Below are 26,574 nucleotides of genomic sequence, written 5' to 3'. Positions count from 1 at the left end.
TTCATCTCTTTCATCTCATTAAAGGGCCTCCCTCCTCCAGGGAGGCAAGGAGGATGACGTGTTATCTCCATTTTACAGAAGGGGAACTGAGGCCCAGTCAGGTCCATTTTCCCACAGCCAACACAGCCCAGGAGAGGGCTGGGATGACTTCAATCCTGGAGCTCCCTCCATGCAGCACCACCTCCCTCCTGAGTCAATGGGAGCTCCCCCTGGGGGCTCTAGAGCCCAAGTCTGGGCTGCAGTTGGACCTCACAGATAACAAAGATAAGAGACAAGAAAGGAAAGAATTCTGGCTTGGGGGCCAGGCCATGGGTTCCATTTCTGGCTCCATGGCAAAACATGTCAGAGCCACCCAGATAAACCAGAGATGAAGGGTGGCCATGCCCCCTCCCTCCTGATACTGGTGCCCAGGCATCTCCTACTCCAGGCCAAGCACACAGTCCCAGAGACCTTCTGCCCATTCAGCGCTGCCTTCACAGCTTCCAGCTGCCCGACTAGGGCAGCCTAATGATATGCAGGAGAGGCAGGAATGTGCCAGCAGGGGAGGAGGAAGTGGGGGAGAAGGGTAGGAGGCAGGCCCAGAGATAAGTGACAGAGAAGATGGCATGGGGAGATGAGGTAGAAAGTGGGTCAGAGACAGAGAGACAAGGGGCAGAAGGACAGAGACTCAGAGAGATAAGCAGGGAGAAAAGTCAGAGACAAGAGAGGAATAAACTCTTGAGAGCTGCTACATATCCAGCTTTATCAGCCAAATAAATCCATCATTTCTAGTCCTCAGAGCATCTCTGGGAGGCAGAGGGGCCCCCTCTAGACCAAAGGTGAGGAAAGAGGTCAACAGGGAGAAAGACTTGACCAAGGGCACAGAGTGAAGAAGTGGTAGAATTTGAACCCAAGACTCTCTGATGCCAAAGCCCACCTCATCTCATCTCCTCGCAGGAGAATCTGATGTCTCATGCTGATTTTGCCTGGGAGGAGCTTTGCTGACTTGGTGGCATGTGTTGTCCTTGTTTCTTCCTTCCTGATGTCAGTCTCAGTATAGGCACAGTGAATCCAGGAGGGTGACATGATGGCCGCACAGACCTGGGTTTCAATCTTCCCCTACCACTTACTAATGATAGAATCTGGGGGATGTCACTGAGCCTCTGCCTCTGCTCAATGACTCAGTTTCCTCATCAGTTCAATGAGGGGTTTGGTCTAGAACATCAGTTCTTAGCTTGGGATGCACTTTAGAATCACTGTGGGAGCTTTTAAAAATACCCCTGCCTGTGTTCCATCCCAGGAGAGTCCTAGAGAATTGGTCTGGGGTGGGGCTCAGCATCAGTTTTATTTTAAAGCTCCTAAGAGATTCTAATGTGCAGCCAGGGTAAGAAACACTGGTTTCTGTGCTCTCCAAGGACCAACCTTTCCACATCTAACATTCCATGTGGAGCTCTGCTCTGAGATCTTGTTTATCCAAGAATCATTTAGGCAACGTTTCCTATGCCAGCCTGGCTAGAGGCCCTTAACCCCTCGTAGATGAAGAGTTGGCTGACAGCACCACGGACAGCGACCAGTTCATCCTAGCTAATCCCAACCCTGCTTCTAGAAGTCTGAGCTTGACCAGCTGTGGGCAGGGAGAATCCTGAATGCAAGGAACTCCTTGCCACTCCCCTCCTCATCCTTCCCTCCCCTTTCTCCACTCTTCCCTCTCTTACTTGCCTGTCTCCTACTCCTACTGACCTCCCTCCTCCTACTTTATAAGGCCAGGCACGAATGGGGGTTGACATCAGATCATCCTGGGTTTGAATCCTGCCATTCCTGCTTCCTTGCCAAGTGAACTCAGTTCTGAACATGGAAAACTATTTGAGTTCTCACAGTGATCCTGAGAGTTTGGCAGTAATATTACCTTCATTTCACAAGTGAGGAGACTGAAGCACAAAGGGCTTCCTTACTTAACTCCACTCAGCCTCATTTCTTCATCTGTAAAGTGGAAATCTTAATAGAGCTTACTTCAAGACTATTTTATAAATTCCATGAGGTAACATACATAAAGTACTTCTCATAGGATCTAGCACAAAGGAGTTATTCAATAAACATAATCTATCATGACCATTGAATAATGATATGTGATAAAGGGCTTCATCTTTATTTATTCACATTTTTCACCCTTCACCATGCATAGCAGTTTCCTCATCTGTAAAATGGGAATGATGCAGGATTGTACTGTGTTGGTCCGTATCAGCTCACAATAGGCAGATATTGATTTTCTGTTTTGTGAGCCACTTGGTATCACATTGGTAGCTTGAAATTGGCCATGGTGAGAGTCTCTACACCATGGAAATCAACAAACACTACAAGGCAAGGCATTCTTCCTCACCCGTCTAGCCTTTGGAGCCGATGGTTACACATGTACCAGTACACCACTGCATCTACATCATGGAGTTGCTCTGAGAACTAAAGGTGGGAGTGGATGTGATAGTCATTATAAAAATACAAGCTGCTGAATGGAGGGGGGATGACCCCGAGGTGATTCCGTAACAGCCACAAGCGCAGAACCCTTTTATCTGCCCATTCTGGGGAGCTGCTGACTTGTGAAGAAGGTAGGAGGGGGTCTGGAGCCTGGGGAGCCAGTGGTGAATCACTGACCCTTCACCATCCCCACGTGTAGGCATTAACTGTAATGGCTGCAATAAAGAATCCTGGATTGGGGAAATGATTCCATCATCCCCGCAGGAGTCCCTGGGATGCAGCCAGGGAGAGAGAAGGGGGGCAGCCATGTCCCTGGGGCGTCACTCAGCCCGACATTGTGCCTTGCCCAAGGGGTGGGGGGAACAAATAGAGGGGAGTGACAGGGAGACCCTCTCTCATAACAGTTACAACAACCACTATTTATTGAGCACCCACCATGAGCCTGATGCTTTATATATCTTCTCCCTTTTCAGCATGTCTGTGAGGGAGGCATGATTGTTCTATTGTATAGGGGCATGCCGTGCCTCCCAAGACAACAACAACCTGCATTTATTGAATTCTTAGCATGGGCTAGGCACTGTCCTCGGTGCTGAACAAGGAAGGCTATTTGAATTCTCAAAACAATCCCCGGAGTTTGGTAGTTACCATCATCTTCATTTCGCAAATAAGAAAAGTGAGGCACAAGGAGGCTTGTGACATGTTCAAGGTAAAACTGCTAGTAGGTGGCAGAGTCATCCCTGATTGTGATTCAGTACACGGGGCCACTCTGCCTGTGCTGACTATCACCCAGCAGGGTTTGAGCTCAGAGTCCTGGGTTCAAATTCTACCACTTCCTCTCTCTGTGCTCTTGGTCAAGTCTTCTTACCTGTTTGACCTGTTTCCTTGCCTGTAACTTAGAGGGGCCCACTCTGCTTCTTGGAAATACAATGAGGATTAGAGATGATGGGTTTAAGTGCTTGGTGAAGCTGGGCATGTAGTGGGTGCTCAAAAGGAGTTTCTTTCTTTCTCCTCTCTCTGTATAATAGGAGGCACCTTGGGGTTATGTCCTTGGCCATGAGTAGGAGACCCTAGGCACCATGCATCAAGAGGGAGGGGGCATGCTCAAATCCCTTCTTTGGATTCTATGGGCAACCCTGACATGGTTGACGTGGAGCAGGAGCTGCCAAAGAGAGGCGCATTGCAGGGCCAGTTTAGGAGGCTCAGGCTGGGAGGGGGGGCATGGAGAGCGAAATGAGAAATGCAAAAGAGTGAAAAATAAATACATGTGTCTGTCTGGAATGATCAAGGGCCCCAGGCTGGAGGCGGGAGAGGCGGGCGGCAGGCTGGGCTTAGCAGAATTGCTGCAGTAGCATTTCTAGAGCCTCACTCATTAGCCAAGCTGTGAATGGGCCTTCCCTCCCAGCATGCCACTCTCCTGGCCCAGAGAGTCCAACCCAGCCCCAGGAGGGCCCCACCCAGAACCTCAGGGGGTCCAGGCCCCATCCCCTCACCAGCAGGGCACTCAAAAGAAGGCATCTATCTCCTTGAAGTGATGTCTGAGTCTCATCCCCCTAGGTCATATCCTGAGCCCTAACTGATTCCCTCTTGGGTCTTATACCTCACCCACTCCTTTCTGGAAAGGTTCAGATGGACCAGAAGGCTTTGCCTGCTTCTCCACCCCACCCCTCCCCCACCCCACCCTCACCCTCATCCTGTCCAGCCTCACGTCCCAAGCCCTGATTTCGTCAAATTGAACATGATGTCAAATTAGAGGCATCTCTGGGACAGGCCGAGAGAAGCTCCCAGTTTAATGAGGCAGCGTCGAAAATCAATAACTTAATTGCCGCTGTTTGATGGACTTTTATCCAATTTATACTCTCCCCAGCAGCCTACGTGCAGAGCGTGCGGAGCATGTGGAGAAGTGTGTGTGTGTGTGTCTGTGTGTGTGCATGTGTGTCTGGGGGTGGGGGACTGTCTGGACACCCGGAGGAAGAGCAAGGAGGGCGCCAGGGCCCACAGCCAACTACTTCCCAAAAGGAAAGCTGGTCCAGCCATCCTCTGGCCCCAGATCCAAAAGACACTGCCTCAGTGAACTTGGTTATCTTTCTGGGCTGCCCAATCCCCATCCTGTTGGTGGGGAGGGTAAGGAGGGAGGGAAGAAAAACAGAATTCCCTTGAGGAATCAAGAGGGGTTGGGGGTGGGGTAGAAGGACCCCTGCTTTGGGAGTCAGGTGACTGGTTTCCAGTCCTGGCTCTAAGTTTGAAAGTAATGACCTTAACTGATGAAGATCACCATTGGCATTGCCCACTGAGGTTGAGCCCCGTCTGCACTGAGAATTTAAAGTGCGTTCCCTCAACCTCAAGGACCAAAGACTGGGATTATTCCCTATTTGCTAAAGAGGAAACAGATTCAGAGAGGCTGCCTTCCCTTGCCAGAGTCCTGCAGCTAGGAGCCACCAAAGGGAGATTTGAACCCAGGTCTGACTCTAGTGGTCATGCTTGTACCACAGGAAGGCCCCAGATCAGGAAGCGGGACTGAGGATGGGGACTGTGAGGGGACTAGCTTCCGGGACCTCCAGCTTGGATCTCCTCCCCCTGCTTCCCTGGGGTGGGGAGGACAAGCACAGCAGCCCCAGGTGACTCCCCGTCTCGCTTGGTCCCCCGGGCCCAGGCACGTCGGTGATGCAGGTGATGGCCTCGGATGCGGATGACCCCACGTACGGCAGCAGCGCTCGGCTGGTGTACAGCGTGCTGGATGGCGAGCACCACTTCACCGTGGACCCCAAGACCGGTGAGGGGCGGGGCGGGGCGGGGCCGGGGGGCGCGGAGGGGCGGGGCCAGAGGATGGACTGAGGTCCGCTCTCAGCCTTCTGACTGGACAGCGCGGAGGCATCTAGCCTGTTGCAGGGTTGCAGGGCGGGAGGGGCGGCCAGGCAGAAAGAGGGAACCGCTGAGGAACAGAAAAGGAAGGGGCGTGGGGAGGGGGGCACTTGCAAGACTCGCAGAGAAACAAAGAGGCAGGATGCCTCCGCCATGGGTGCCCTGAAAGGACTTCCGAGGTCGCAACTAAGCGGCCCTCTTGTCCTTGGAGCTAAATTGAGGCAAGTGTGTCTGGAGCCCTTTGAGGTCGGCCGTAAGTGTCGTTTGGAGGGTCAGGTGGTGAAGGGCACCTTTCAGCAGTTGTGAAAGCTCGGCTCAAAGGGCAGTTGTCAAGGATCTGATGGAAAGACAGAGACAGAGACCATTAGGGAAGGATGGCTTCTTGGCTTCTTCCCCTCCCCCAACGCCATCAAACACAGTCCCTATTTCACTTTCTCTGAACTTAGAACCTGATTATGTCCCTGAGGGGCCCTGCCCGAGCGGCAGGGAGGGCAGAGCAGGAGACAGGCTCAGAGAAGTGAAGTGCTTCACTGAGGTTGCGCAGCTGGGCGCAGCTGCTGATGCCAAGGGCGGTGTTCTCCCCCTCCCCCCGATGGGAGGGGCAGGGCAGGAGTGAAGGGGAGAGGGGAGACCGCACACCACAGGATGTTTATCAGATGCTATCATGGGACTCACAGTCCTGTGAGGGTTGGGGCGAAGGGAAGATGCATGGGCAGTTAGGATGCAAGGTTCTGGGAGGCGGAAGCAGCTGATCTCCAAAGGATGAGAAGGTGTTGGCCAGACTGGGATTCAGAGACGGGCACTCCAGGCAGAGGGCATGGTGCAGGCAAAACTAGGAGGGAAAGAACTGCCTGAGGCATGAGGGGAATTGTAAGCAGCTCAGGACTGGGGAAGCAGGCCGGCTCAGATGTGATATGGACTGGCTGGCAGGGGCCCTACTGGGCCTAGTAGAAGCGAGCCTTAAGACCTTGGATTTTATTCTAAGGGTAATGGGAAAGGGTGTGTGTGTGTGTGTGTGTGTGTGTGTGTGTGTGTGATCTAGGTTTTGGGTTTTCATTTGTGTATTTGTTTTTGGGGGGTGGGGAGTTAAGGATTCCAGGCTATGAGCATAGTTACAATTGTATTATTTTACACATAATATCTTTGTCATTTTTTTCTCCTTGCAAAAGTAATACATTTTAGGAAACACTCTAACATTAAAGAAATGTGAAGGAAGGAAGGAAGGAAGGAAGGAAGGAAGGAAGGAAGGAAGGAAGAAAGAAAGAAAGAAAGAAAGAAAGAAAGAAAGAAAGAAAGAAAGAAAGGTGCTTCCCACCCTCATCCCCTAATTGCAGCCCCAAAGGTAGCCACTTGATGTATATATCCTATGAGACCTTGGACTCATTCACTTAAAAAAATATTGTTTTTTTAATAGATAACACATTTCAAGATTCAAAATTTTAAAAGTAGTCAAAATAGACATTTAGTGGAAATTCTTCACCCCTTCCAGTCCCCCAGCCACCCAGTCTGGGTCCCCACGGCAACCAATGTAATTTTCTTGGGTATCTTTCCAGAGCTATTCTATGCATGTACAAGAAAATAGGTACATGTATTTGTTTTATTTTTTTTTACAGAAATGGTAGCTATAAACACACACTATACACACTGCTTGCCTTTTTCACTTAACAATACATCTTGAAGATTATTCTATATCAGTACATAAAGAGCTTCCTCATTCTTTTATTTAACAGCTGTTGTGGATACACTAAAATTTATTTCACCAGTCCCCTATTGATGGACACTTACGCTGTTTCCAATCTTTTGCTACAACGAACAATGCTACAGTGAATAACCTCATACATATATCATTTTGTGCTTGTGTGAGTGTATCTGCAGGATAATTTTCGGGAAGTAGAAAAGCTGGGTCAAAGACCACATGCATTTGGAATTCGGATAGATAATACCGAAATGTACGAGATTACACTCCCGAGAGCCACATAGGAAGGCGCCTGTTTCCCCTCCTCCTCACCAGCACTCTGGGTTCATTGATGACTTTTAGGCAGGGAAGTGACATGCTCAGGTTTTCATTTTAACAAGATCCCTCGGGCTGCTCTCTCTAGCATGGCTCAGAGGCAGGAATTGAATTCAGGGAGATTCCGTAGCTTGGGATGCCCAGCAGAGAGCCCCAAAGGACAAACACCAAGGCCTGCGCCTTTTCTCGGCCTCCCACCCAGACTCCTTAACCTGATCTATCTAGTTAGGGAGCCAGAGATGACACAGGATTGATGGTGAAGATTAATAGAGATGCCGAGGAGGGAGAAGGAGGGATGACAGTGAGATCCTGCCAAGGGCAAACCTTGGGCACCTGGATGGATGTAGGGGAGTAGATTGAGGAACGAATCTGGGGATTCCCAGCTTTGGGGCCTGGGATGGGAAGGGGCACCGTGTACAGAAACAGAAGGAGGAATATGGATTAGAAAAAGTAGGAGCAGAAGAATTAGTGAATGTGTCCTGGGATCTGATGCAGAGCTAATTAATTCCATTTTTAACCATAGTGGCTTTAAGAGGAGAGAGGAGAAGAAAGAAACATCTAGAACATCTAGTAGGCCATCTGAAATATGGGCCCAGAGCTCCCTGAATACTGGGGCTCTTTAAGCTTTGGTTTCCCATGTGTACAAGAAGGATAGTAATTCCCATCTCACATGATTGTTGTGAAGATCCAATGGGAGAGTCCCTTCCTTCACTCAACAATTCTTTAGTGAGTGCCTGCTATGTGCCTGGCTCTGTTCTAGGCTCTAAGCATATGGCAGGAGGCAAATCCAAGGCCCTACCCTCATGGAGCTTTAATTCAAGTAGGGAATATGGAAAATAAGCATATGCATTTATAGCATAATGAGTGCTAGGAAGACACAGAAAGCAGGGTGAGGGGATAGATTTAGGTGAAGGAATCAGGACAGGCCTTTCTGGGGAGGTGACCTCGGGCAGAGATATGGATGAAGGAAGGGTATGAGTCCCTTGGTCGGTATCTAGAAAGGAATGTGCAGGCCAAGGGAAGAGCAAGCATATGGAGTGCTCAGCACAATACCTGGTACCTACTGGTAAACCAAGGGGCTGCTATCACTACCAAAGCCTTCATTCATTCAGCCTGAGGAGGGGGCCCTTAGAGTCAATCCTCTTTCAGAAAGGGAGAAAGAGACAGAAATAAGGGAGGGGTCAGGACTGAGTCTGGGAGGTGGTGGGGGTGAGCAGATGGAGGACCAGATTCCAAGAAAGTGAGGAGGACGGCCAGGTTCTAAGAAAGAGCATCCCCCGCTGCAGAGAATCAGGAAGAGGGTGGCAAGTGGGAGGGCTTGGAGAGCCCAGGAGGGCGGGAACGGTTCCCAAGAGGCCAGTGAGTGGGCACCGAGCGAGGCAGGAGAAGAAGCGCAAATCAAGTCCTTGTCCTAGGGTCTTCCACGTTCTTAGTCCTAGAAGGTCTTGTCCGACATTTCCCAGGAAGGACCAGATTTTTTCCTCCCCTTGCCTTCAGCCCCACTGCAGGAGCCGCCCTGGTGCCATTCCCAGCCCCAGCTCCATTTCCCCAGCCAGGAATATTCCGCTGATGCAGGTCTATATTTAGCAGATGCTGCGAGGTACAGTCTGTTCTTGCTGTGCAGATAGCAGGGAGCAGAGCCGGAACGGGCCCTGAGAGGAAGGTGTGAGGGAAAGGAGGAGGCGGGGCGCCATGAGGCCGAGTGCCAGAGGAGGAATTAACTTGTGTGTTTTAAAGGCCAGGCCTGCCAGCAAGCCCCCCACAGGGGCGACAGGGTTGGCATTTGCGGGCTAATGAGGCATCATTTGGGCTCCAGGGCCCCTTCTGCAGAATTTGGAGGGGACAGCGGGGGGTGGCGAGGACAACAGCTGAAACTAGGGTGATGGGCGAGGATGGGGCTGCAGGGAGCCGTGGCCAGGTTCTAATTTCCAGCCCCTGCCCACCCCCACCCCCAGAAGAATAGAAAGAGTTTCTCAGAGGCTCCAAGTTATCTGCTGAAAATTCTCAACTGGACCAGAGACGTCTGTTTTCCTGGGATGAATGAAACAAATCTTTGCCGAGCACCTTCAAAGTGCCAGATCCTGGGGTCAGGATGATACACTAGATCTGGTTTCTGCCCCACAGGGGGCTTTTGTTCTAACAGAGAAGCCAGAAACAAATAGATAATGACACCCTGCCTGTGAGAGGAGAGACAGAGGGTCTGTGGCAGTAGGTCAGACAGTTCAAATGTTTATTGAACGCCTACTATGTTCCAGACTCTAAGATGATGAACAAGGTCAGTACGAATCTCTGCCCTCACGGAGCTTATTAGTCAGGTACCCAATCCAGGTCTTGGGATGGGGGGGATCATCATGGCATCCCCAGAATGTGAGACCTGCCACTGGAAACTTTGTCTCTTTTAATTCTCTTAAAAGCCTTCCAACTGGGTAGCCCCATTTTATAGAATAGGAAACTGAGTCTCAGAGGCACTCAAGAACTTGCCCGAGGTCAGATAGCATATAAATGGTGGAAAGTAGACTTGAACCAGTCTGACCCCAAAGCCCCTCCTTTCTGCACGGCCTCATATCTGACTCTGTGACCCCTACACATAGTATGTCCTCAGTAAACATCTAACAAATGAGTGAATGAAGGGATCTGCAGAGCCAGAGGTTTCAAGAACAACTGCATGGACTGATTGGGGAATTTTACCCCAGAGCAGGAGCAAGGCACCAGCCCCGAGGGTGCTCCTCCCAGCGTGGGGAGGTGGGGTAGGGAGCAGAATGTAGCAGGTAAGGAAATATACCATCAGTTCCTCCCACCCCTCTAGGTAAAGGGACTTTGCCACTGTTCCTATTAAAAGGTGAAGTCTTGAGGAGTGCCTGGCTGGCTGAGTTGGTAGAGCTTGGGACTCTTGCTCTCAAGGTCATGAGTTCAAGCCTTGAGCCTACTTTAAAAAAAGTAGAGAGAAAAAGAGAGGGGGAGAGGGGTGTGGAGTCTTGAATCTGCCAAGTTCCAGATTAGGCCTTAAGAGACCTTGTAGCCTTCACACTTCTCTCCCAGGACCACCATCTAAGGAAACTAGCCCAGCCTGCTGAAGACACGAGAAGCTCCAGCTGACAGCCAGGACCACCTGCCAGACATATGCGTGAGGCCACGTTGGGCATTCTGGCCAGCTGAGCCTCTCATGAAATGTGGCTGCATAAGTGAGTCCGGGAGAGAAACAGGCCGGAGAACATGATTTCTCCATCAATTATCTACTGCTGCATGACAAACTGCCCCCAAACATGGTGACTTAAAACAGCAACAGTTTATTATTTGTCATAATTCTGTGGCTTAGCTTCCGTTCTTTTCAGTTCTTTTGCTGGGATCACTCGTGTGGCAGCAGTCAGCTGGCAGATCAGCTAGGACAGCTGGCGTGGCTGGGCCCCCTCCCTCTGGGTGGCCTTTCATCTTGGGGCTTTTTCTCAGCACGGGGGTCTTGGAGTTCCAGGAGGACAGGCCCCAGAACACAAGGGCTTATCAAGCGTCTGCTTTTGTCATGCTTGCTGATGTCCCATGGGCCAAAGCAAGTTGTATGACCGAGGCCAGAGCCAGTGTGAGAGGGGGTGACCCGAGTGTGCCTATCAACAGGTGTGCTTTATTGGGAGCTGTCATCATCCCAGCCTATCCCTAGGTGTCATCCCAGGGCCAGGGCCAGGGGTGGCATGGAATCTGGGTACCCACCTCCTAGCCTCCCAGGGATGGCATCTGACCATCTACAAGGCTTCCTGACCAGTTGCCAAATGGAAAGACTTTAGTGTCCCTGCTTCCTCCAGAGCTAGAAGTGGCAGGGACAACAAGGAGGCAGCCACATGAGTATGGCTCCTCAGCCAGAGCCCCACTCCAAGCCCTACTCATGAGTGCTTGGTGCACAAGCTCACAGGTGCACAGTCACCCCAAATCCCAGCACCACCTCTGCATTCTGTGCAGTCCTGGATGCCAAGTGCATGCACATGGCTTAGCACGCAGTAAGGCTCCGCTGGTTGGCTCCCCTCTCTGCCTTTCCGACTGCTTCACTCAGGGAGCCCCTGTCTCTGGCCTGGTGGCCACTCCACCGTCGGTCTGTTTGTCTGCCCTCTCCTTTCCTCCCTCTACCATCTTCTTCCCCCTTTCCCATCCCCTGTCCCCTGGGTGTCCCTGCCGATGGTGAGAAGGGCCGTTTGCTTTGTCTCTGGTATTCTCTGTCTTCCTTTCTCACCTCCGTTCTTTCTTTCCCCTCTTGTTCTGTCTCTGGCTCTCTGGCTCTCTGTTCTCTCTCCCTGGCCCCTTCTGAGTGTGCATTTCCCTCTGGCTTGGCCACTCCCTTCTCTGGCTCTCTGTTCCCTCTCCTCTCCCTTCTCTGTCCCCAGGGCCTGTCTCTCTGGTCTCTCCCCTCCTGCCTCTCTTTATCTCTCTTGTCCCTGGCCTCCATTTCTTCTGTCTCCCCTGCTGGCCAGCGGACAGACCAGCAGAGCAGCAGCGTGTTGAGTGTTGCTCACCACCAGAAGCCCCCCAGTCCCCGTGTTGGGGTGCAGCCCTTGGGGCAGGTCAAGGAGGACCTACTCTGGCCAGAATTAGGGCTGGTGGGGAGCGCACTGCTACTGGCAGCTGGTGGGGAGCATTATCCCACCCAAAGGCCAAGGTTGAGAATTCCTGTTCTGTGGGGAGATATTGCAATTGTCCCATTTTCCAGATAAGGAAACTAAGGTTCAGAAGAAGGGATCTGTTCAAGATCACATGCCCCAAAAATGGCAGAACTCAGATTTATCCCAATTTCATCTGCTTCCAAGGCTCCTCTGCCCTTGCGAAGACATTCTTGGTAAAGGAGGGGTCAGCGGAGAGCCTATGGGGTCTTGGAGGCCACCGGTAGAGAGTCTGTACAACTCTTGATTAGATAGACCACACATTTTCTGTATATCTCCATGTGATCCCACAAAAACAGGGCCATCTCCTAGCTGCCTGACCCCCGGCTCCCCCAGCTACACATACAAATACACACATAAATGCACACACTGCAGCCTCTCCCCTCGTTCTTGCATCTTTATTGGAGTCTGGGGGCTGTTTGGGGACATCAGGAGTCAGAGATTGGGTTTTATGGGGCGCATCATGGGGCTGCTGGTGCATGACTCCACCTGGCGTGCAGGCCCCCGGCACCACCTGTCACCACCTGGTACTCGGCAGGTTGGAGTGAGTGGCGGGGGAGGCTCTGAATGCCTCATCGACTCTCCCCTCCACCTTGGTCCCCCACTGGCAGGGAGACAAAAAGCTCGGCCTTCTGCTCCTCTGCTTCTCGGCAGAATTAATCTTGCGGTCACCCCCATTCCTGCTGCCCCTGCCCCTCTTGCATCAACAACAGCTTGAAAGGTTGTCTGATCAGTGATTAGCTGGTGCCTGGACAGAGAATCTAGGGCTGGGCCAGCACATGGGGCCCCAAGGACTGGGAAATGACTCCACCAGAGGGGGGAGGGGGACGTGTGACAATAAGAGTGTGCACTCGTAGCTGTGAGTGTGCATATGTGTGAGTGTGTATGTGATCTCGTGTGTTCTTATGTATTTACTACCTAAGTGTGTGAGACATACCTGGTGTATGTATACAGTGGAGTGTGACTCCAACGTGAGTGTGCATGAGTATGGGTGTGAGTCCAGCTCACCATGTTAACACTCCCCACACTGCTGCTCCGTGCTGGCTCTGCTGAGTGCCACTGACAGAGATGAAAGGGCATATCTCTATAAGCAGGTGTGAGTTATCGTGAGTTATCTGTGCGAGCACGTGGGTGAGTGTGCGTGAGTGTGTGGTGGCTGCTGAGGCTGCACCTGTACTGTTCAGCCACCTGCTTGTCTTCTGCGTTCCCCTCCCGAACTTGCCTGAGCCTGGCCTCTGCCTGGGGAGGGGTCTCTGTACCAGCCACAGCTTTTGGGAGCATCCCCGGCCTCACTGTCATTCACCCACAGGCGTGATCCGGACAGCCGTGCCTGACCTCGACCGCGAGAGCCAGGAGCGCTACGAGGTGGTGATCCAGGCCACAGACATGGCGGGCCAGCTGGGCGGCCTCTCTGGCTCCACCACCGTCACTATCGTGGTCACCGATGTCAATGACAACCCACCTCGTTTCCCGCAGAGTGAGTGATGCCCTTTCCAGAAGGAGATGGCTGCATCTGTGTCCATCTGATAGACCCCCCAGCACCCTCCCATCGGGCTTCCATGGGGCGTATTATGGGTGTCCAGCCACCCACCGACCTCATGCTTCCCTTTAAGCTCCCACTGAAAAGGGACTTGAATCTGCCTGTCTATCCACCCAAGTCACGCATTTACCCGCAGTGCCCTTCCAATCCCGTTTCTTGCAGAGAAGTTCCTCAAAGTTGTCTGATTTCCCACACGGCCAAGTAACACTGTTACCTTCCTGCTTCCTATGGACCTACTCCAACCCCTCACTGGCCCTCAGCACATACCCCACTCCTGCATATTATCCCAGACGACCTGCCTGGTGACCCAAGCTTGCAAAGGGAAGGGGTGGGGGAGAGACCCAGGGATCTAGGCAGAGGTTTTGGCCAGATCCAGGCCAAGGCCCACCCATGCTGCAGGAAGAAGCTGAGGTCTGGCGTAATGGGTCTGTCCCTACAATAAGCCTGGAGGGCAGGTTTCCGTGCCTCTGGATTATGTCTTTCCACTCTCTGCCTCTCCTGGCACAACAGGGGATGAAAGAGGGGGCGGTTCTCTAGCTGAGTCCCCCACCTCCCCATCAGCCAGCCCCTCTGTCCAGTCTTGGCCCGAGAGCTACGCCGGCAAAGCTGCCCAAGCTGGCAGAGACTAAATACCGCAGCGAGCGGGGCTGATCCCTATCGGGGAGTCATTACTCGAGGTCTGCTGCTCTCACATTAGGCCCGCCACAGGGGACTGACCCCCGCGAGATAAGGGAATCCAATCCCTTAGCTGAGAGCGCACCATCACCGGGGCCTAGGGCCTCAGCCTGGACTCAGAGTGGGGTGAGTGGAGCCGCCAGCCAGCTGTCTCCAGGGAGCCCAGGCACAGAACCCCTCCCCACCGCCACCAGCTGATGGGGAAGCTTCCAGGCGCCGTGTGGAGGTGTGGGGACCACCCACTCTTTTGCCCAGTTGTGTGAGGCTCTGTGCCAGCTCTGAGCTGGAAGCAGTGAGGCAGAGCAGAGAAGAGGGACCCCGGGCCCCAGGAACACTCTTGTTTATCCATAAATACATTCCTTCTCTCTTTATTTTTAACGTTTCTTTACTGTGAAATATGCACACAAACAGAAGGGTGTAAGATATAAACGTCCAGTCTGGCAACTAATTATAAAACGAACACTCCTATAGACCACACTCCCAGACCCCAGAAGCCTCCATGTGCCTTTTGATCGCCGCCTCCTTGCTTTAGAGTCCATTGACCCATATACGCATCACCTAACATCATAGCTTAATTTCACCTGGTTTTTTTTAGCCTTATATGAGCAGAATTATATCATATAAACTATTTGTGTCTTGCTTTCTTTCTTTCTTAAAATTATGTTTATGAAATCATATGTGGTTGCTTGTCACTGTAGTGTATTCATTTTCGTTGCTGTACAGCATCCTATCATTTATCTACTACATGTTGATGGTCGTTTGGTTTGTTTCCAGTTTGAGGCTATGATGAAGGACACTGCTCTGAACGTTGCTGAACCTTGTAAAACATCTCCCAGTGCCGATTTGCATGCATTTCTCCGGTGTGTAGACATAGGAACAGAATAGCTGGCTCATGGGATAGACTCCTCTTCAGCTTTACTAAATAAAGCCAAACTGCTCTCCCCACCGCCCCCCAAACCCCCTGTGAAAAAAATGCACGTGTCCATTGTAGCACATTCTCACCAACACTTGCTATTGTCAGACTCTTTAATTTGTGTTAAGCCAGCGAGTGTGGACCCATGCATCTTTTCATTCATTCACTCCTTAGTCACTCACACATTTCATTTATGTGACAGTCTGGTGTTCTTCCAGGTTCGGAGAATGTCTGATGAATAAGGGATGTGGTTCCTGCCTTCCAGGAGCTCACACCCTGGACGGACGAGAGGGGAGAGAGCAGGAGGAGAAAAAGCAGAAAGTAGTAGGGAAATGCAGGAATCCTTACAGTGGGATGAGCTCGGAGGTCCTGGGGCACAAGACCAGAGCCTGGAGGTGGGTCTGAGAAGGCTCCCTGGAGGAGGGAACGGCTCAGTGAGACTAAAGGAAGGGCAGGAATTGGGGAAGGGCACAGCAGAAAGGAGAATAGAGAGAGGGATTAGAAGATGAGGAATTAGAAGAACCTCAGACAGGGTGAAGCTGGGGTCAGGGAGAAGGAGGCTGAGGCTGCAGGAGTCCACAGGGGCCAGGCAGCGAGCGTCCTGTAAGGCAGGCCAGAGGGCTTGTATGGCCTCATCACAGGGCAACGGGGAGCTGTGGAGGGGACTCCATTCGGGGGAGTGGCACAGTCAGGATGTTATAGAGAGAGCCCCTCCGGCTGCCGTGTGAGAATGCATCGGAGGCCGCCACTCCACATGAGGGGTGACCAGACCTTGGGGACGCCAAGAGGCCCATCCTCAGCTCCACAGGCCCTGCTTCTCCTGCACTGGCCCATCATTTAGCGAATCACCCTCATCTCAACCTTGACTCTGGGAAGAGGGCAGGGGACCATTGTGTCCCATCTGACCTCCTTCCCTTATGTTTTTGCTCTGCTTCCCTGCTGTAGCCACAATGGCCATCTTGCCATTCTTCAGACATACCGGGCATTGCGCCCACCTCAAGGCCTTTGCCCCTGCTGTTCCCTCTGTCTGGAATGCTCTTTCCCACCAATCTGCTTGGCCTACTCCCTCACCTCCCTCAGACTTTGACAAAAATGTCACCTTCCCAGTGAAGCATTTCTTGTTTACCCTATTTAAAACTTCACACATACCCTCATCAGCATTCCCCATTCTCCTTCCCCTACTTTATTTTTCCCCAAAGTCCCTATCACCATTTGATAGACTGACTACATGTTCCACTGATGTGATTGTTTGTGTCTTTCTCTGCCTGTTGAGAGGAAAGCACTGTGAGAACTGGGGTTTGGGTCTATCCTGCTTGTTGCTGGAATCCCAGTGCCTGAACTGCATCTGGGGACATCATAACCGCTTAACAAATACATGGAAATGAAAGAATCAATACCATTCACATCCAGAGCAACAGGAAGTCGGCATGAAGCTCCACTATTTTACCATAATTGGTTGCATTTATTGAGTAGCTACCAAGTGCTAGGCACTGTACTAGGTGCTTTCCATGCCTCATCATCTCAGTTAATTGGGAAAATGACAATGCCATTAGGAAGGCACTATTTCCATTCTACAGATGAGGACACCAAGGCTCAGGATTACACAGCTGGGACTGACTCTGGAGCCTGAGTCTCCTCTGTACCCCTCATGGGGAGATGGGGAAACTGAAGCCCAGAACACAGCCGGCACTTTTCCCATTAGTTAGCAAATCAACCCAGGGTCAGAATTAGGACCCTCCTCTTTGTACCGCCCACTTGGGAGCCCCTTGCAGACACTCCCCTGCTGGAGCCTATCTGGGCCCCCCTCTCCTCTCTGATAAAGCTGGTGAGAGTTGGGGTAGGGGCTGCCCCCCACCCCTGTTCACAGCTGTGTCCCCTACAGAGATGTACCAGTTCAGCATCCAGGAGTCGGCCCCCATCGGCACTGCTGTGGGACGAGTGAAGGCCGAGGACTCAGACGTAGGCGAGAACACAGATATGACTTACCACCTCAAGGAGGATAGTGGCGGCGGCGGCCACGTGTTCAAGGTCACCACGGACAGCGACACCCAGGAGGCCATCATTGTGGTGCAGAAGGTGTGGTTTCCCCAGGAGGGACAGGGGCGGCAGACCCAGGGTGGCAGGGACAGGGACGCCCCAGAGCAGCTGCAGAGCCCCACTCTACCCCACTCCAGGGATTGGGTCTCTCCAGGGACCCGGGACCAAGCTGGGAAGAAGCCATGCTATCAGTCCCATTTTTACAAATGAGAAAATGAGGCACAGAAAGGGTAAGTGATGAGTGCAGGTTGCACAGCCCATTGGGAGAGCCCAGATTCAAACCAGATTTGGATCTGTGCTCTCAAGCACTGTGCTGGCTCTCAGGAACCAGAACAAACCCAGCAGTCCCTAGGGGAAGGGGATGGAGGGCAAATAAAAAGCAAAAGATCCACCTGCCAGGACTTGGTCGTGGGCTTGGCAGTTCAGGGCTACGCAGGCCTTTGAGACCATCACCCCAGCCCTGCTCTCCCACAGGAGGTCAATCCCCTGCACTGGCCTGCAAATGATGGGAGGCCTCTGTACACCTCCAGGATGGGATGCTCACTCCCTGCCATTGTGCAGCTATGTCTCCTGCCATTCAGCCAGAATAAGTCTCCCCAAATCAGCTCCCATCAGCCTGGGCCTTGCCTTCTGGGACCCACAGCAACATCTGCCCCCCTCCAGCCCTTCATTCACTCAATCCTCACATAATGACCTGCTCTCTAGCTGGACCAGAAGGTTTGAAAAGAGAGAAAACTCCCAGTTATTGTTGTTTTTTAAGATTTTGTTTATTTATTCATGAGAGACAAAGAGGCAGAGACATAGGCAGAGGGAGAAACAGGCTCTCTCTGGTGAGCCCGATGCAGGACTCAATCCCAGGACCTTGGGATCACAACCTGAGCCGAAGGCAGATGCTCAACTGCTGTAGATTAAAATATAATAGCTATTACTTATAAAGTGTATACTACATGCTAGGCACCCTTCAACTGCTTTTCATGTATTAACTTAATCGATCCCTACAACAGCCCTCTGAGGTACCATCATTGCCCATTTTATAGATGAGAAACTGAGGCCATGGAAATTCAACAATTCGCATCCAATGTCATGCATCTTGCAGAACAGAGTAGGGTTATGAGTCTGGGGCAGTCTGGCTCCAGAATCTACCCTTTTAGGCATTGACATGTCTTTCAGTTTTCTGAGATCCATTTGTCCTCTCTGGAAGATAAGCCCATTTCACAGATGGGGCCCAGCATCACAGAGCAGCAGAATCATGCTCCAAGCCCAGCCTCTGCATTTGCTCTCCTCTCCAGGCTGCCCCTGCCTCCCTGCTTCCATCTCATGCCCCTCCCAGCCACCCCAGTGGCGCCTGAGGTGTCTCGGTGGAGGCGAGCTGGCTCGGGGAGCAGAGCCTATGCCTGATTGATGACCTGGCTCCAGAGCCCATCGCTCACTCACAGGCCGGGCTCCGGCCTGCCTCCCTGCATCTTGATTTTTCCCAGGCAACAGGATGGAGGAAGGAGGTGGCCGTGTTTGCTGCTCAAGAAGGTGGGGGTGGGAGATTCTGAGACAAAAGGCAGGGGTCTCTACGCACAGGGCAGGTCTCTAGCAAGGTCACCTTGGCCACTCAGATAGCTCCCCTCACTGGACAGAGGCGCCTGAGCCCACCACTGCTGGTTCCCTTTGCTATGAGGAGTTGTCTCTAGAAGGCCGGAGCCAACACACAGCCAAGGAGCTCATTCATCAGAAGGTCACCCATTAGCACTCCCTGATGAGAAGCCAGGCTCAGCATGGGTTTAGCCAGATTTCCAAGGAAAGCTCTAAGGCAGCCTGGCTTATCAGGCTCAACTCAACATTAGTTGCTGCCGCCTACGGACCACTGAGAAATGTCTCCTTAACCCTCACAACCCGAGGCCCAGAGAGGCTGAATAGATTACCCACACACACACAGCTAGTCAGCACAGATCCAGTGCGCTTTCCTCCTCTGGGGTTAAAGGCCAGGACTTGAGAGCAGCACTGTCTGGATTTGAACCCTGCCTCTGCCAGTACCTGACTGCTAAGTGACCTTGGGCGAAAGTACAAATTTTCCTCCTGTATAATATGAGATAATCACAATACAGGCCTCTTAGTGATGTTAAGATTAGATGAGTTAATGTATCTAAAGCACTGGCGCACAGTAAGTGCTCCGTGAATTAATAAATGCATGAAATGCCCCCACGTACTGCGCTGGGGGCGGTGTGTCAGCGCCCTTTAGCCCTAATGCACCGTGTTCCCTTGGCAGGACTAACTCCCTCGCAGTCTCCCTTGGTCCACCTGCAACCGGGAGGGTTGGTCTGGGTCTCCCAACGGCCAGGTCCCGGGCGCCCCAACGCAGAGTGAGCGTGACCTGGGGTCTCCCGCCCCCTGTGGGCCCACCCGGCCCACTCACCCACCCGCCCTCTGCCCCCTCCCCGCAGCGCCTGGACTTCGAGTCCCAGCCGGTGCACACCGTGGTGCTGGAGGCCCTCAACAAGTTCGTGGACCCCCGCTTCGCTGACCTGGGCACGTTCCGCGACCAGGCGATCGTGCGCGTGGCCGTGACCGACGTGGACGAGCCCCCCGAGTTCCGGCCGCCCTCCGGCCTCCTGGAGGTGCAGGAGGACGCGCAGGTGGGCTCCCTGGTCGGCGTGGTGACGGCGCGGGACCCCGACGCCGCCAACCGGCCCGTCCGGTGAGACCCCCGCCCGGGGCCACGCCTGCTGCCTGCTAACCCGCCCCCGCCCCCGCGGCCAGACTGCGGGCAGAGGGGGAGGGGCGGGGGGATGGACACGGAGGCGCGGCTCCGAGACAAAGGAAACAGAGTCAGGGGACTCCGGACAAGGAGGGAGACCCAGGTCTGCCAGACGGAGCAGGGGGAACAGGGCTCAGCCCCCGGTCCTCCTCTGCCCACGCTGGCGCCCTCGTGCCCTCAGCCTGTCCATCCCTAGGCCTCTGACCCCCAATTTCACTCTCTCGCCCACCCCGACGTCTCAGCAGCTGCTCACCGCATTCCGAACTGAGCTCCAGGTGGCTCCACCCCCAAACGAGGACCCTAGTCTTCCAGTTGTTCAAATCTAAAATATTGGAGACACCCTGCCTCCTGTCTCTCTCCCACACCTCCCTCCAGTCTATCAGCGAATCCAGAATCCAAGCACCTCTCTCCACTCACCCTGCGACCCTCGACCCTCGGGGTGCAGGCCACCATCTTCTCTGACCCTGATTCCTGCACTGCCCCCAACCCCCACTGACCTCCCAGTTTCTGCCCCACCCCTCTTTAATCTAGAACTGACCCCAGGGCCTGGCTGATCCAGTCTAAACAGAAATCAGAGCATGGCCCTCCTCGGCTCAGAGCCCGCCAGAGGCATCTGGCTCAGAATAAAAGACCAAGCTCCCACGGTGGCCCCCAGGCCCATGAGATCTGGCCTCACTGTAGCCTCAGACCGTCCCTCCTTTCTAGTTCACTCTGCTCAGCCACACTGTCCTCACTGCTCTGCAGGTGCTCCAAGCTCACTCCACCTCAGGGCCTTTGCAACTGCTGTTCCCTGCCCCTCCCCTCCCTAATATCCCTGCCTTTGTTCCTCTCCATTCCTCCAGTCCTTTGCTCAAGAATCACCTCAGTGAGACCTTCCTGAACCACTTTTTCTAAAACTTCAACTCCAACCCAACCCCCAGCCCCAACCCTTCACATCCTCTTTCCTCAAGTTACTCTGTGCTCAGTAGCCTTCGTCACCATCTCACACACTACCACTACCTCATTTTCCGACTACTTTGTGTGTCTCTCGCTACAAGATAAGCCACTTGAGGGCAGGGAATTCTGTGCGCTTATCCCTTTACCTTCAGGGCGTAACAATGCCCTGCACGCATAGACATTAGCTGACTGCCCTGGGGAGTGAATGAAATGTAAAGGCAGAGGAAAGAGAGAGAGACTCAGACGCAGGGGGACAGATCCACAATGAGAGGAGGAGGTCAGAGAGAGGGGGTAGCCAGTGGAAAGAGGGTGAGAGGAACTAAAAGAGGCAGAGGACCTACCTGACAATGTGGAGACGGAGGAGATTTGCTGGGAGAGCCAGAAAGGGAAAGAAAGAGAAACAGACGTGGAGAGAGAGAAGGGTGGGCAGGGAGGGAGGCAGATGGGCAGAGGGGAGGGGATGCTGCAGTTCTGTCCCTGTCCCTGGAGGGGTTTGGGGACTGTAGCGGGGTGGGAGGTCCCAGACTGTGGCCCAAGTTGGAATAAGGTCAGGTAGAAGAGAAGGGAAGAAGGGTTGTAGCAGAAATGATCCAGAGGGGGTCAGGGACGGGGGCATGGCCATTGCTGGATGGACGGGAAGGAGATTCCTAAGCTCCTGCTTTCTCTCCGAAACCCCTGTACGTAATCAGTAAGTAATCCCAGAACCAGCTGTGTGCCAGGCTCTGTGCTGAGCATTGAAGAAAGGGAGAAGGGAAGTTAATTTGAGGATCTCTTTTTTACAGTTCCAGGTGGGTAACATTCCCCTCATCATCTAGGTGGATGGTTCTCTGAGTTGTACAGTGCACAGCCTGAGCAATCTTACATGGGTGAGAACAGAGAGATGCCATCCTGCCTAACTCCCTACGGACTCCCAGACTAGGAGTTACCCTCAAGGGTCTTAAAAGACTTCCTGGAGGAGGCAGGAAATGAATTGAGCTGGTACCTGGGTATGGTCAGGTGTAAATACGAGGTGAAGGACATTCCAGGCAGAGGAACAGCTTGTGCAGACATATGGAGGCAGAGGTAGATGTGCCTGGGGACGAGCAGACCCTGATGGCTACAGTGGACTGAGGGAGATGAGACAGCAAAAATGAAGTCCAACGGGCCTCAAGGGCAGGCCAAGTTGCTCAGACTCAGGCCGGAGGGCTGGAGGGCCTGGGGCTGCCTCTGTCCTCCTCACAGCCTAAACCGTCTTGCCTGCCGCCTCTGAGCTCCTCCGCTGCCTGTCTGCTCAGGCTGTCAGGCAGTCCGGGAGCAGCCCCCTAGCCTGGGCTCTCTGCTCACTCTGGGATTATCACCCTGTGTGTGAGGAAGCCAATGCCCAGAGAGGGGAGGAGGCCCCCAGAGAGGGGAGGAGGCGACCCTGGGCTCTCTCTGGCAGTGGAGAGCCAAAGGTAGGAGCTGAGTCCTTGCCTCCAGGCTAGTGCTCCCCCATCTGCCCGCCTCCCCTCCCCTGCAATGTCGCTTTCACAGCCCATCTCAGTCTTCTCCCTCCTCCCTCTGTTGACTTCCCTTCCCACCGGCTTTTATCTGCACTGAAAGGGCCAACTTTGAAACCAGCTTCTCACCTCCTTTCATCTCTCTTGGCTGGCCCCTACCCTGGGGCTCCTCAGATGTGGAGGCAGTGAGGAGCTTGAGACAGGGCCAATTTACCACCACAAACATTTACCCAACTCCTCCTCGTGCCAGGCCCTGAGCCAGGCCCCGGGATGAGGAGATGACTCAGCCAAAGACAGAACTGGGGATGAGCACAAAGGGACAGCCTCAAAGAGGCCAGGGAGGGGCAGGGAGGGGCCGCTGAGGCCGCTGAGGCCGAAGGGCTCCTCACCAGGCACATGTGCTGCCCGGAGCCTAGTTTGTATCCAGGCTCCCGAGTTCTATAGTTGTGGACTCAGTCACCACCTACCCATGGAGTCCAGGGGGGAACGTGATAAGACCTCATCCCTGCCCACAGAGAGTTGGCCTTCTCCTGGGAGAGGAAAAGTCAACGAGCAGTAAAACATTTGTAGACACAAATAATTGCTGATAAGAGCTATGAGGGAGATAAAGAGGGCAATAGGATAAGGAGGATGGGGGCCACAGGGGCTACTATGGAATGAGTAGTCAAGGAGAATCATTCTGAGACCAGAATGATAAAGTGAGACCCAACCTGCAAAGATGTGAGGAAGAGGACTCCAGGTAGAGGGAACAGCAAGTGCAAAGGTCCTGAGGCATGGGGCAACTTGGTGTGATCCCGGAGATGAAGAAGTAAAGTGGTATCCTGGGAGATTTTGCCTAACACACTAGGCACCTGGGAAATACAGAGATGCAGATATACAGAGCAGTTTTTCTGAGTTCCTGCACTGGGGAGAGTGGAAAGTGCCTCATCTTGTTGCATACCCAGTTTACAGATCGAAGACACTGAGGGTCAGAGAGAAGTGACTCTCCCAGTGTTATTCAGCTTGAAAGGGGAGGAGTGCTTTAACCCATTATTGTCTGCTTGAGTTCAGCCTCGTGTTATTTTATCCCTGCTTCTTACTCTCTGTGGCTAGGTGTCCTCCCCTGTGCATAAGGCACAGAGATGAATCAGACATAGGCCCACAGGAAGGCTAGGCCTCCATGTGAAGGCTTCTAGTGACATGTTTAAGTCTGAGGGGTCTTGGGGTGAGGCCAGGGCTTGGGGAGCACGGAGCTCCATGGAGGGGCAAGTGCTCAGTGCAGGGGTACATGGAAGGGAATGAGCCCAGGCTTCCCCAGGTGGCCCCTGAGCAAGGCTGAAGAGGTGAGGTTGGAAGGGGGAGAGGATGCTCCTGGCTGGAGTGATGCTGGGGGCCGGGAAGCAGGAACAGAGGCATGGAAGTTAGTTGAGCAGCAGGATGGTGCCCTGGATGAGCTCATGTCAGGGTGGGCAGAGATGAGGACAGAGTGGCACTTGGGCCAGGCTGGGAAGGACCTTGAATGTCAGGTGGAGAAGTGAGACTCTATACTTAGGCAATGGGGAGCCTTGGAAGCTTTGCAGGGAGGGAGGAGAGTGCTCAGGACAGGCCCATCTCTGGGTTAGGCAGCCTTGCAGATAGTCAGGCTCTTGATCAGCCCTGCATAGCTCTACACCCTGGTGAGTCTTCTTCAAACATCAGAACCAGCAAAAGCCCACACTGGACCAGAGGGAGCAAATACCTCATTTCCTCCCAGCACTCCACAGTGAGGCGCAGCAGAAAGGACATGGGCTCTGGAATCAAAGACCTGGGTCAGAATCCCAGCTCAGTTGTAGAACCATGGGAAAAATCACTGGACCCACTGCAAGCCTCAGTTTTCCTGTCTCTAAAATGGGCATCGTGATGGTACCCGCCGCATTCATTTATTCAAAAAATAGGTATTAAATGTCTACTGTGTTCTACTAGGTTCTGTGTTCAGTGCTCCCAGGGCTGGAGCAGAGGCTTGTTTGGCACATCATAGGCCCTCAGGAAATGGACAGTACTCTTTTCCTTTATGGCCTGGACACTCATTTCTGCCCTTCATTCTTCGATCAGCACTAACTACATACAAATTCCCAAGTATCATGCTTGGGCTTTAAGTGTGTGTCTTAAGGGGGAGGAGGGGCAGGTGCAGGAGAAAGTCACAGACTGGGGAGGGCCAGGTGAGCAGAGAGGAATCCCTGGGGGTGGGTAGGGGAGCCCCTTCTGCATCTGAAGAGATTCTCTGTCTAGTAGCTCTGGTAGGGGCTGCAGCATTCAGCCTGCTGTGCACATATGTACCTGGACCCTGGGAAGCCTGCACACACACGAGCCTGCTGCCTCTTATGTTTATCGTGCCTGTGTGCATGCTGTTTGCACACATTTGTGTGGGGGAAAACCATGCTACGTAATGCACGCCCAGGCCAGGAAGTAGTACCCTCCCCACATCCCCCACCTAACCCTGGCCACAGCAGCATTTTGTGCTGTTGGAGTGTGTGCTTTGTGTCTGCAGCTGTGCCTGTCTGGCCCTTAGGAGGGTGCCCTTAGACACGAGGTCCTGCGCAGATGTGGGCTGGGAATGGGGCTCTGCCACTAATTGGCCCTTGTGACCCAGGGTGAGGCAGGCACCTGGCTTCTCTTAGCCTAGTTTCCTCATCTATGAAATGGGGGTGATAACAGTGCCTGGGAAGATTGGAGGAGCTCATGCATGTTAAAGCCCTTCTGCAGGCCTGGCACAAACCTAAGCTAATCCATAGGTCATGTGGCAGGTACCCAGTGCTGCTAGAAGTGTTTTACCAGAGGCTATTGTCTGACCCTCACAGCCACTCAATAAGGTATTGTTCTTGTCTTCATTTTTAAGAGGAGGAGGAAACGGAGGAACCAAGATTAAGTGATTTACCCAAGGTCACACAGCTAGGTTTCAAACCTAGGCAGATGGCCACCAGTTCCACACTCCTGACCACCATTCCAGGGCCTCCCTTGCACGGTGCACAGGCACACACACACACACAACACACTAGCTAACACCTACCCATGCTCTCTCGATCCACTCCTCCTCCCACACCTGCTCTGGTTCAGCTCTCTGCCATCCAGGTCCCGGCTGACTGAATGAGGAGCAGGACCTTCTTCTAGACCCACAGCTGCCTCCCACCCTTCTCAGCCTGCTGGCGATACCCCGATACTCCCGGTCCGAATATAGGCCCTCCCACCCTCGGGGAACACTGACCACACACTAGTTGGAGGGACTCCTGTGTACCCATTGCTAGACGGTTCTGAATAATAATTAGAATAACAATCGTTCTCTCTCATGGAGTAATCTTCCAGGAGCTCAGCTAGGCACCTTATCCCGAAGCTAGGCATTTAATCCTCCCAGCAACTTGCAAGGTAGGATTATCATCTCCATTTTGCTCCAAATTAAAGTTCAAAGATTGAAGTGACTTGTAAGGGGCATCGTGGACTTGGATCCACACCCAGGGCTAAGCAGCTGCCTCTTGAGCCTTAGCTTTTCCAACAGCAAAGCCATATCACACACACACAGACACACATGCACACCGCTCATATATTCAGGACACACACACACACACACACACACACACACACTTTCCACCCACAACACAGACCAGACATACAACTCGTGTACATACACGTGAGGTCCATAAGCCCCCCCCTCTCCCGCCACCCCCCCCCCCATATTTGCGAGGCCTCGGCAGAGCTCCTTGCCTCATGCCGAGCCCCTCCAGCCCTCCCTCCCACTCACTGGCTGGCTTCCTGAGCTGGAACAAAACCACCTGGGCTCAGCCAGCCACACTGACCTGCAGCCCCAAGTCTTTTGCCGGTTAATGGCAGGTCTCTCCCGCCCGCCCCATGGCCTTGGGAACAGCTGCCTCCACTTAGATTCCACCCTCCCCCTTCCCCTCCAGGAGGGAACAAAAGAGAAAAATGGGAAGGAGAGAAAAGAGGAGGGAGATCTAAGCAGGAATGGGAGAAGCGGGAGAAGCGAGAAGGCGGTAGGCATCCTCCCAGCAGCCCTGCCTCCTGCCCAGTCCTGACCCCAGTGGTCAGGAGCCCTGGGCGGTGTCAGGCCCTGGCTCTCTCCTGGACTCTGTTCTCCCACCAGTAAAATCAGAAGGAGGTTCCTCCCAGCTGAGCTGACGCTCAGAGTCTGGTTCTACCTCCTCTGGACCCAAACATCTGACAAGGCCAGCCTGGGGGCAAACAGGACCTGAGGTTCCGTGCTTTGCAGCGTTGGGTGGTGCAGTGAGCTAAAAAGAACTCTGGGTGGAGAGTCCTAAATTTG

At 53.2% G+C, this 26,574-nt stretch overlaps 1 protein-coding gene across 4 annotated transcripts in view; it reads left to right on the top strand.

Annotated features, from left to right (window-relative positions):
• Positions 1-26,574, top strand: part of CDH22 (cadherin 22) — a 67,375-nt gene that overhangs the window by 17,069 nt on the left and 23,732 nt on the right. For 3 of the 4 annotated variants that reach the window (XM_077873435.1, XM_077873437.1, XM_077873438.1), the window contains exons 3-6: positions 5,099-5,218; positions 13,268-13,435; positions 16,969-17,162; positions 19,556-19,809. In XM_077873435.1, coding sequence (XP_077729561.1) covers positions 5,099-5,218; positions 13,268-13,435; positions 16,969-17,162; positions 19,556-19,809 — 736 coding nt within the window. The remainder of the gene's footprint in view (positions 1-5,098; positions 5,219-13,267; positions 13,436-16,968; positions 17,163-19,555; positions 19,810-26,574) is intronic. The other variant, XM_077873436.1, reaches the window with a different exon arrangement.

This window comes from Canis aureus, chromosome 26, assembly GCF_053574225.1.
Source record: "Canis aureus isolate CA01 chromosome 26, VMU_Caureus_v.1.0, whole genome shotgun sequence".
Classification (NCBI taxonomy): domain Eukaryota; kingdom Metazoa; phylum Chordata; class Mammalia; order Carnivora; family Canidae; genus Canis; species Canis aureus.
The sequence above is the reverse complement of the archived record's forward strand: the minus strand, read 5'-3'. Positions and strand labels throughout refer to the sequence as shown.